The 12,129-nt window shown below is 39.0% G+C and overlaps 1 protein-coding gene across 2 annotated transcripts in view; it reads left to right on the top strand.

Moving 5' to 3' along the window:
* The window catches only part of CHD7 (chromodomain helicase DNA binding protein 7), a 135,247-nt gene that overhangs the window by 68,356 nt on the left and 54,762 nt on the right, over positions 1-12,129 (top strand). For both annotated transcript variants that reach the window (XM_082321021.1, XM_082321022.1), the window contains exon 3: positions 7,677-8,098. In XM_082321021.1, the coding sequence (XP_082177147.1) occupies positions 7,677-8,098 (422 nt within the window). The remainder of the gene's footprint in view (positions 1-7,676; positions 8,099-12,129) is intronic.

The raw sequence follows: 12,129 nt of genomic DNA, 5'->3' as shown, positions 1-12,129 counted from the left end.
TTTTCCCACCTGTGGTACAGGCTGTATAGCATAAACTCTGCAAAACTCCTGTGGTAAAACTCATGCTGGCATGTTTCTGGCATCTCTGCTGCTTGATGGTGGAGCGTACGCAGATGTGCGTTTTCCTTCAGCTGTAGCTGTGCAGGGAGAGCAGGCTTGAGGTAGAGCATAAGCTGTCAAGAAGGGCAATAAGGCTTTTGCCAGTAGAATTCGGTTCCTAATTGTCCCGCCCTTTCTATGTGTCTCTACAGCTAGGGTTAGTAAAAACTTGCCAAAATCATAAGTCTTTGACCAGTCTACATCGTGGTGGTGATGGAGAGCGGAGAGTCAGGCTTGTGCTAGCTACTGCTGTGTAATGTTTAGGACCTGCCCCGCTCGCATAAGGAGCAATCTTACACTGCTGTCTATATACTGCAGTATATATTACGAAGTAATCTGTAGCAAAAAAGTATTAATAAAATGTTTGTCTCGCGGACCATTGCATTAGCAGTTACATATAGTCAGTGTGGTAGCTTTTGCAGTTTCTTACATGGAAAGCTAATCTGGAGCATAACACGCTTCATTATCATAGAGGTGGCAGTTGTCTGATACTGTCTGATCAACACTGATGTCGGTTCTGATGGATGGTCAGCAACCAGAAGAGCTCTTTTATGGGGAAAAATTAGTTGGTTTTGAGCTGCGAACAAACCATCAGCACTCATTGCACTGGCTGATATTCCGTAGGTTTAGTAATATCTCTCACTTTATGTGACCATGAAACAGTGTTGCTACATATGATTGCTACAAAATATAAGGGGATGTTTGCTTTTTGGATGGCTACATTAGTGTCATTCACTTCTTGTTATCTGTTTTACTCCACACAGTACATGACCAGAAAATAAATAATTCTAATACTGTAGCTGGGCTGAGACTCAATTAAGGAACTCTGTATTTTGGATAGCATGTTTTTGTTCTTCCACACACAGTAATTGGGTGATATTTTCAGCTCCCCCAAATCAGCAATGAGTGTACTTTGCACTGGTGGCTGAGGGCACCAAGATTGGTTTTGATCACTTCCACTCCACTGTTAGGATGCTGCTGGAATCAAAATAAGTTGTTTTCATTCAGAGCGTTTCTGAAAACTTTGGATCAGCAAGTTTTAACTTCTTAGTAGTTGCACCTGTTTTTCAAAAATAGTCTTCATTAGTAGTAACAGAGCAGGAAGACCTGCTTAAGAAATAAAATGGTATTGCAGCAGCACTTCACTAAAACAGGAACTTTTTCCTGCAAAGTGATTTTTAATTGTCAAATTATGTCTTGCTAAGAAGGTATTAATAGAACTTTTGTTTTCCATACATTTTCATCTGTGTTTTGTAGAAGTATGGCAAGAGATTTAGTAAACTACAAGATTCCTGTGGAGTTTCTTTGTAAAATAGACTTCTTTCACTCTCATCTGATGTGATGCCTTTCCCTTTATTGCAGAAAAGATCAGTGACAACGCTTGTCAGTTTATAAATGCAGGTTGGCACTTCGGAACTACAATGTTTTTAGAGGGGTTCCTGAAGTACTGAGATACCAGTTGTTTCTAAACAGCATCATATTGCCCAAAATATTTGAACATAATACTAAGTATTTTCATATAGTGAAGTAAGACAGACATATACATCTTGAATTCAAGGTAGCAGTTTCACAGAAAAGGGAAGGGACTGTCATTCACAATAAAGGAGGAGAAAGTGATTGGTAAAACAGATTTTGGAAAGAATTATGGGTGTGAGCGTCGTCTTGAGGATCTTTCTGGACTTCAGACTACTCTAGAAGAAAAACTGTACAGCTGTACTGTTGTTGAATGTTGGTACTGGTATTTGGCTGCGATTTCGGAGGTGGTGTTGATTCCTGTTTACTCTGGAGTTTTTACTGATACGTGAGCTTTGCAGACGGACAATGTCTGAGAAGTATTTACATTGGGCTAGAAAAGCTGAAGCATGATTCAGATGGAGGGAGCACCAGGACAGGCCTAATGCTGAAAGCATTGACGAGACAAGTTGAGAATTGCAGGGACAAAGCAATGTATGGAGACATGACGCGGAAACTTTCCAAATGATTTGTTTGGAGGGTACTCAAGATAAATAGTGCGTTCTAAATAGTCCAGAGGGATGACAAATCCTTTCATTAACCATTGAAAGAAAGAATCGTGGAGCAATTTCTACATGTGATGGTTTTTAACACCCTGGGAACCATGCTATCAGGAAGGGTGCAAATTCAAAATGAGTGATCTCTGTGGCACTAGGCAGAGCTGCTTCCAGAAGCAATGCTGTAGTCCGTCTTCTGTTTTAAAAGAACTTTCTTTGGTCACAGGCTGCTGTTTTAACTTTTCCAAAGTGAAGGTGATAATTTAACAGGACTGCAATTGCTGCAAATGAGAATATTCAGTAATGATTTACCCAGTGTGAAATTATCCATTGTATAGATATCATATTGGAGAGTTTTGTGTTTTGGAGCCAGTGGGAACTGACTGAGCACTTGCTCTACTGTTATACAACTTAGTTAATAAACCAAAGTTCAAGAAAATTTAAATAAAATGTGGTTACAGTAGATCTTTTTCAAAATACAGAAAAGACCGGTGAGGGAAATGAAAGTAGTCCCAGTAGAAAGGAGCTTTGTTTTTTTGGTTGGTGCTGATGTTTAAATTTCTTAGCTGAGTCATGTTGCATACTTTGCTGCTCTTGCTTCATACTTCTTAAAGCTCAATATTGGCTCAAGTTGCTGCTCTGCTAGGGAACTGACACTCAGCTACTTTCAGTGCTTAAGTACAGTTGATTGTGGTTCAATCCTTGTTCAAGCAGCAGAAATATTCTCCTCCTTAACCTCCCTCCCTGCCACTGACCCTCACTGGATTAATCCTGCCTCCTGTCCATCCTGCTACTTTACGTAAGAGGCCTGGTTTGAGACATCTATCTGTGCTTCGGGCTGCGGAGAGTGAGCTTAGCTCTAAACATGTAAGCAGCCGTGAAACACAGGCAGCTTCATTTTTAATTTTTCAAATCTTGTGATACGTGTTTGGAAGTTTAAAGAAAAGTGAGATTTTTGTACTCCAGAAACAATTTCTCAAATAGTGTTTTCATTTATTATTTGCTTGGATGTTGTTGGCTTTTACTGATAATGCAAAAGCATATTACTGTCCTGGGAAACCTGTTGAGCTGCAAATTATCTTAACTCCTCAGAGTTCCTGAAGAATCTCTGTTTTGCTCTAGTAAGCTGCGATCTTTAGCAGTGTCCTGCATTGTGATATTGCATGTTAATAGCATTGATTAACTGTCAAGTAGTGGGAATTGATGAGAAAACGTCCATTGTAAAATTAAATGGTATTACTGAAGACTGTACCATGCTGCTGGTTAGGGAGGGGACTAGCCCCAGTAGTCGCTGGTAGGAGTATTAATGTGAGCTCCAGGTTTTTTCGCATGATTAAAACAGGCCATCTGTTCTTTGTTAAATGTTTACAAAAACAGCTTTTCTCTAAAAGATTTAAAGAGATGTGGGTCTAGTAAATACACCAATATTTTTGAGCACCTTTTCCACCTTATTTCAAATAACACCAAAAATAATTCTGCTGGCATATCAAATAGGATTAATACCTATTTGTGTTTAATCTTCAGTGGTTTCCTTCCTGTGGAAGATTAAATTCTATACCAACATACTAAATTATGGCTTTGTTATTAATAAAAGCATCAGGAGAAGCAATTTCTCTGAAGTATGCAGATAAATTTTTCAATCTTTTGGTAAAAACTTGTAATATACATATTTTTTTTTTAATTTTGTAAGTGGAAAATGGGGTTCTTTCGTTAGAAATTGTGACCCTGTAACTAGAGTTAATCCTTTGTGGATTTAAAGAAGTAGAACTATTTGAAATAATTCCCTGTGGTAGGCTTAAACTAATATTTACTAGTGAAAGCCTGTTCTTCCTTTTCTCCCTTCTTAAGAAAGAGCAGACCACTGGTTTGGGGTAAGAAAATGCATCTTTCAATCTGCTTCCGATCTCCTCTTCTCACTAGATTTGTGCTGCTCCTACACAGCTTCACACTAGGGAGCAATGTGGGGTTGTCAGTTAGGGATAAACCGTTTTAGCATATTGCAAAAGTGTAGACACAGACTTCCTAGAAAAATAAAGTTAATCACACCCATTTCTTTGAAAGAGTGCTACAATTTAAAAGGTCACATATAAGTGAATTACAAAACATGCCAAGCTGCAAAGGGAGCGGCATGTGGCAAAAGTAATGTATTTTCAAGTAATAGGAAATATAACTAGAGCCTAATTAGGGCAGAGTTGGCTTTTTGTAGCTTAATGTTTTGAGGATTGTGAATGATAAGAAACAAAACCATAATATTTTCATTTGTATGCTTGGCAATGCACATAACTTGGTACTGTAAAGAAAAGGCAGTAAGTTCGGTTTGGTTTTTTTTCTTTAATATCTGTTTCATGTGTCACATTTAAGTCTAATGTATAGTCTAAGTTGTTTTAGAGCCCAAGAATGACTCTTGTGGATAAGCTTTTTGAGGTAGTAAGAATCTGAATTTTCACAGGATACCATCTTCCAGCATGAGTTACTGAGTACTACAGCATGGAAGCAATCGCTGCCATTCTCAGTGCTTTACCTTCTGGCCAGACCTTACATTAAAAGGACAAATGTCAAATCATGAAGGGCTGACATGGCTGTTGTGGAGACTTAGAAAGCTGTCTGGCCTGCGTTCAGATTTGCTTGTGACTGTGCTGAAAGTTGTTGGTCAGACTTCTGAAACAAACAAGCAAACAAACAAACAAAAAAAACCAACCTACAACTCTTAGAAAGAAGACAAGGATTAATTTTTTGAATTAGATTGAAAAAGTAATGAGAATACTCAAGCGTGTATAAAACTTCATATTGATTTCAGTGACCTGGTCATATCGCTAATGAAGGTGCAACCTTGAAAATTTTATAGAACTAAATTTACGTGGCATTACTGGATCTCTTGTGCATTTTAATATTTGTTGGCTTGGCTGTTTCACATGCTTAAGAGGAAGAAAAATAAGTTAAACTACAAATTCCGATTTGTTGTAGAAAGTTGTGCCTTATACATAAGCTTTTAGATAGTTGTAAAAGTCTCTCTGAATATGGCAAACAAATACTGTAGTGCCAAACGCAAGGTACTTGCCTCAATACAAATTTTACAAATAATTGAAAGAAAACCTTGGATTTCTTATATGTTAGACACAGCAAGTGAACAGTATTTAAAAAGAGGACAGTATTGCGGTGGACAGCTCAGTGAAGACATTGATGAAACTTGCACTCGAGGTCTCTGAAAAACAAAGGATGCACGAGATATGAAATGGCAGAAAATATAGAAATATATTGACTACCTTGGGAGAATGTAGGTTAAAAGTACTACTCTGAAAACCTATGGTTAAGAAGTACTTACAGGTCATCTGTGTAATATTCCTGTCTTTTTCTGCCTAAAAATAAGTGTTAGACAGTACAAGTACATAATGGTCTGTTACAAACGTGTCACAGAACATATCTGAGGAGACAGTCAATTCAATTCAGTCAACCAAATTCAAAACCAATTGGTTTTTTAAAAGAAGACTTTAAAATATCTCTATTTTATGTAATGTATACTTGGACTGCAGAACTCATTGCCACCAATGACTTCCTGGGATCAGTGTTTTCTATACAGATATCCAGTCTTTGTGAACTTTCCAGCATGAAGATATGTAAGTGTTATGGTGGCCACAGATTTCTAGAAGAAGTGTTGGTTCCTACTTCAGGATGCCTAACATGAGATTGCCTTGAGGTGGGGCTGATTGATGTGGTGCTAATGCAATGGGTGCATCAGGTTTGCATTAGAGCTGAGTTTCCGCTGCAAGTAAGACCCTGTTGCACTAAAAAGCATCTTAATAAACAGGTGGAGGACAGAAATGTGCAGAAGTCATCCTGGAAGTTCTTGCTTAAGCCAAGTAGACCCAGATCTTCAGTCCAGCACTCAGGCCTTCCCTCTTGTCCTAGGGTGTCTTCCATGAAGAACTGTAGTGTCTAGCTCATACTGTTCAAACCTCTCCCAAAAAGCAATAAAGAGTTGTCTTCGCTTCTTGACAGCCTTGCTCCTGCTGCTGCTTGGGTAGCTTCTGAGTATGAGTGTATTCAGGGTACAGCATTTCTTTGCTACTGTGAGGAAATGCTGAAAATAGGTGCACTGATTCAGTTTATTTACATTCAGAAAACTATATTAATATATTCGGAAAAATACACATGCATTCACTTTCTTATGTAATGATATTAGAATTTTATTTCCTAAATCTTAGAGTGCATCATTTTTTTAGATCCGGGTGGCTAAAGTGTATGTCTGTGTATGCCCATCAGTTCTCCTTATACTCAGGGACTGGGTTTGTAGTCATTCGTTTGCACGCTTGCCACTCCTAAGTAAGTGCAGTATGAATAAAAAGCAGAGAAAAGGAAACACGAATAACATTACAGTTACACAGGCGCTGCTATTCCTGGAAGTAAAATTCTGATTTGCTATAAACCTACCTTCTCCCCAGTTCAATGGATCTAACATCTCAGATGGCTAGACTTCGTGACCACGGCTGGTGGAGAACGCTTCCACATAGACTCATGCCAACTTAATTTTTAAGGAAAAGGAGGAGAAACAGAGAGAGGAGGAGTGTGGGAAAATGGTCTGACCGTATATGCAGTTGCAAGAAAGGTGTCATGCTATTAGTTTTCCTTTTGAAAAGCACTCGCCCTGCATTTATAACCACGGGCAAGCAGTGAGGAGAAGCATGTTAGAGCTTTGATATGCTGCAAAGTCATGGTAGAGCTTAGACTTTTTTTTATTGCAGACTCATGGATCTTTGTGTAGAACAGAACTATTAAGAGGAAAAGAGTTGCAAATACATCCAATATATTTAGGCCAGGCACTTGACATTTGTGTAATTATACGAAGGTTTTCATGTACGTTACGTCTGGTGTAAACCTGATACACTATACAGACTTCGAAATAGGATGTTTTTGCAGGTTCACAAACACTTCAGGTGGTTCTCTGTCCAGTCTGTAGCAGGAACAAATCTGTTTCAATTACAAGTAGGGAGGTGTGGATCTTTGACATAAAATGTAACATTATATTACATTTTAAAGTGGCTTAATCCTTCACGTGCTGATCAATACCTGCTGTCACACCTGAACCAATATAAATTGCCTTGATTATTTTTTTATAAATACAGCCTGTGAATATACTTTATTTTCTTTTGCATGTCTAGAAGCAAACTTTAACAACTTTTTTCCTGGAGGACAAAATTCCAGTGCAGCTGAATAATTTGTAACAAGTTATTCATTCTACTAACAACTGTTTTGAAATATCTGAAATAACAGTTGCTTTCCTTTTGCATCTAAATGTTGAAGACTGTAAATATTTTCTGTACTTCTACTTTATATACGAGCTTTAGAGTAGTTTTACCCTTGCTGTATCAAGAATGTCTGGTCATTTTGCTACTGTTTTAACTGCAGAAAGCTTTGGTTTTTACTGCTTTACTGTACGATGTTTCAGATATGCTACTAGGTTAATCTTCTGCTTGGTATTTTCTCCCTCTGTAACTTCTTGCTCCATAAGAGCAAAGTTTTAGAAATCAAAGTTGCAAATCTACAATGTTATTTCTATTTGTCTCCTCTCAGCATTCTCCGTCGGAACCCTTTTTAGAGAAACCAGTGCCGGATATGACTCAGGTTAGTGGACCGAATACCCAGCTAGTGAAAAGCGATGATTATCTGCCGTCAATTGAGCCGCAGCCACAGCAAAAGAAAAAGAAAAAGAAAAACAATCACATTGCTGCAGAAGGTCCCAGTAAAGGTTTTGGTAAAGAAGACTTCCCTGGGGGACTTGACAGCCAGAATCTAAGCAGGAACTCAGTGGATTGCTCCCAAGAAGAGAAGAAGAAAAAGAAAAAGCCCAAGGCAAAAAAAGAACCGAAGGATCCTAAAGAACCCAAGGAAAAGAAGGAACCCAAGACCCCCAAAGTCCCTAAGACCCCTAAAGAGCCAAAGGAAAAGAAAGCAAAAAATACTACGCCAAAACCCAAGACCAGCAAAAAGGCTAGGTAAGTCAGGAAACTTCTATATGCGTTCAGAGAAAAACAATGTGTTTGTGGGATTTGTAGAGCATCTGTGCTAAATGGCGTGGGTGGAGAGGAAATCTTGTTTTGTCGTTTGCCTTCTACCATCTACAACATCATGTTTTTGAGGAACTTGGGCACATTTCTCTTGTTTGGCTTTCCTGTTTATGGCTTCACAGTTATTTTAAACAAGCTGGAAAGGCAGAAGGTTAATTTTTATTTTCAAGGCATAAAAATTTCTGGATGTGTTAGATTTCAAAACTAACTCTTTCTCTTCTAATGTTCATCTGTCCTCGTGCGTGGTTTGTGTATTAAGAAATTAAATTGCTTCAACATTAATGTAGGTTTGACCAAATCCAGAGATGAAGGCTTAGAGTAGAAAGGTTTGATGATGTTTTTTTCTAAATAAAGAAGTTAGGTACTTAGCGTTGTTACAAGTTGTACAACCCTTACAGACACTATTTTATACTGACACAACCCATGGGCTGTAAGCTCTGCTGTTAAAAAGGCATTTTTATATGGATATTGATGTATCCTCACTGTAGGGATTATATTCATTTTGCTGTTTCATGTAAAGAAAATTTTCCTAGCAGAAAATCTTTGTGGATAGACCAGATGCTTCAACCCTTGTTTCTTAACTGTTTTCACTCAGCATCGCGTCCCTTTATCAGGATAGGCTTAAAATGCTACAGAGCAGTATGAGAAGGAACAAACTGCTGTTACACATGAGTAAATACGTCATAGATAATAACACAGATTCTTTCCTTACCCCTCAACTCCCTAAACACCACGATTATAAATGCCCACTTGAAAGAAAACTGAGAGGAAAAAAGACATTAAAGCTCAATTTTTTTTTCATTTGTACCTAGAATTTCTTACAACTGTTCTGAATTTGTTCCAAACATCTGAATCTGGTTTTCAAGATGTGGCTAGCGTTATAAAATATAACTTCCAGATGGAAGCACAGCCAGACTTGGTTAATCCAAATCAGTTTGCAAAATCCATTTGTATTAGGGTTTGAAAATTGTAGTTAATGTATCAGCTTTGCATATATTCCACAAGACTGACTATTGGTTAGGTTTGATGCAGCTGTATGGCTAAATGAGGCATGGACAGGAAGATGCTACTTGTTCTTCTAGCAAGAAAGAGAAGTTTCTATATTAGCAGAGAAAATGTTTCCTGAAGAGTTTATAAACATTGGCTTGTAGAAACAAATGTTGTCCTGAACAGGTTATATTAACTGTTCAGTAAATTACAGTTGATCAGCCTGTCCCTGTTGCAGAAGTTACTTCTGCTGTGTGCCAGGCTGTCCTAAGGATGGGGTTTACATACATTGCAATTCACAGCTTAGAAAAACGCTTTAAGTTATATATCTCTCAGTATGTTTTTTTGAAACCAAAATACTGTATCAGCTTAAAATAACCTGTTTGTTCCATTTCCCTATACTCATAGGTTTAAAGGCTGACCAGGCCATATTGCATGGTATTGAGCATCTCCCAGCAATTTTTGCTACCAATAAGTAAAAAAGCTTTTACTGCAGGGCTTCTCAAATAGTGCAATTTTATGTGGTCTTGTCTGCAAGGAAGCTTTGTTTAATTAGCAATGGTTAGAAGGAGTCTGCCTCAAACACGTGCACGGGTTCCTGTGGCTGCACTGGACATCAGACCTCGGAGCTGGTCTGTCCTGTCCACTCAATCCTAATATCTCTTTGCCCATCTTCTCTAAATCTTAGGACATGCCATGCAGATTAAAGGAGCAATGTTTCCTTTGATGGAACAAATCACGGCTTTCTTAGTTGCATTTGTAAGAGAGTCTTTATCTTCTTTCCCATGCACAGCTCTTGTCCCTGGGTGGCTAGGCAACTTACAGTGTTCTAGTAAGTACTAAGCCCTGTTGTTCTACCTGTGAGAGAAACGTGTTTGGAGCGGCGTTACGAGCATTTGCTGTTCTTTATGCCTAGAAAGTCCTACTTTTCCCATAATGGGCTTGTGTCTCTGTTACCAAATGCTCTCTTGAAAACAAGGTTGTTCTCATTTTGTGGTCTTGTCAGCTTCGGTATCAAACTTCTCTGAAGAACTCTGAGACTGTGTTGGGATGCTGTGCTGCCAAAGAATTTTAAATTGGTGAAAGAAATTTGCTTTCTTTGGCAATATCACAGACTGGGGAGCCTGTCCAGTGACAGATCATTGAATCAAGTTTCTGAATAAATCAACAGTCCAAACGTTTAATCATCTGAACCACAGTATTTCAGCAGCACTAACTCTGGAAAGGAAATATTACAGTAGCTGAGTGATGTTAATGCAAGTTAATCTAGATTATGGATTATTATGTAGCAGTAAAATATTTTTTATAAAGTTAGTATCTGGCATGTGTTTGTTTACTACTACTGCTTATATTGCTCAGTATTTTTCTTCTAAGCATTGAAAGGAGTAGTGTCATTTTTAGATTTCTAAGTGCTGTGCAAAACTCTCAGGTTTTCATTCCTGAATGAGCTGATCAGTTTTAATAGAAGAGTTTTGCACTCATGTAAGATTCAGGTAAATAAAGTCAGACATAGGAAATGTATTTATTGAAGAGCAACAGTTTTTTGGATAGAGCGTAACAAGTCCTTGATAGTTAATTTTGACACAGGCTGTATTAGAGTATACACATAGATTAAAAAATCTGGTATTTAAGTATCTATCTTAACCATTTTGTAATTTAATATAGCTCATCATTTAACCCTGTTATTTCAGTTCCAATTTTGACTAACAGTAATAATCCTTTTATTAAACAAACAACAACAAAAAAACCAGAAACTTTATCCTTCACATCTCTTCTATCTTTAGTGTAAGTTGTGACAAAATGAGCAGCCGGCCTCACTGAAATGGACCTTCATGTGAGGGACAGCAGTCAGACTGGAGAATGAAAGATGCTGATTAATTTCATGCTTGTTTGAATTGCATGTCCCACAGCATCTTAAAAAGAAAGAAAACACCCAAATGGGCTGCTAGTATGTTATACTGCATACTTTTGGCGATTTTGAAAGAAAGATCACACATTAATATTGTACTATTAAACTTGTAATGGATACTAGCCCAATCCTGCCAATACAGGAAGACAAATACATGGTGTCTGGAAAAAAACATTTGCAAAACAAATTATCATGGACCAAACTAGTTGGGTTTGAAAGCAAAATGTAGGTATACCTAGGATCATAAATGAAGGGTTTTCATCAAATTGTGTGGGTGCAGAGTATTATGTGGGCCATATAATATAATATTATGGAGCCAGCTTTAGGCACATGCAAAGCAGGCAGATTTTTCCAAAAGTAGATGGACAGGGAAAGGCAAGTAGTCCTACTGAATTGCAAAGTCATGGCTCAGATGTCTGTTCCTCCTGTCCCTGTCCCTGGAGGAGAGGAGGACCACCTGTTTGAGAAGATCACGCTGCAGCACAGCTGATATCTCTCCCGCTGCTTCCTATGAAACCTTAGAGAATGGCCACCGATTATGGTGAGAGAAGCAGTAACTATTTGCGAGGGCCAAATGGCAGCTCTTTGCAGGAGCTCGTCCCTCCTCCCATCCTCCTCAAAGCAGTGTGCTGTGCTTTGCAGGGCCGCTGTTATCTGCTTCCTCCCCTCCCTGTGGCAGGGGAAACTCCTCATCCTTCCCACGCATACAGCAGCGGGCTGGGATGCAGGGTAGGGCGAGTGGGTTGCTGCTCGCAAGGGGAGTGCTAAGCATGAGCATAAGTACCTCTTTTAGAGGGAGGTGGAGACAGACTTTTTTGGCGCACAGATTCACTGTTTGTTGTATTAGAAAGGGGACGGCTCCTGGCCGCGGAAGCGGGAAGCGGCTGCTGCGCAGGGGAGCGGTGCGGACAGCGGGACGCAGCACCCTGGGGAGCTGGAGGACAGGAAGAGAGGTCCCGGGACGGCGGTGGTAGTTTCCACTCCCAAGCTGGGATCATCCTGAGCGAGGCAGGAAGGGGGTGCCTGTGGGAGAGAACAGGAAATCATGCGAGATTTCCATGCA

The sequence above is a fragment of the Platalea leucorodia genome, assembly GCF_965183815.1.
Source record: "Platalea leucorodia genome assembly, chromosome: 1".
Lineage (NCBI taxonomy): Eukaryota > Metazoa > Chordata > Aves > Pelecaniformes > Threskiornithidae > Platalea > Platalea leucorodia.
This window is presented reverse-complemented; position numbering and strand designations above follow the sequence as displayed.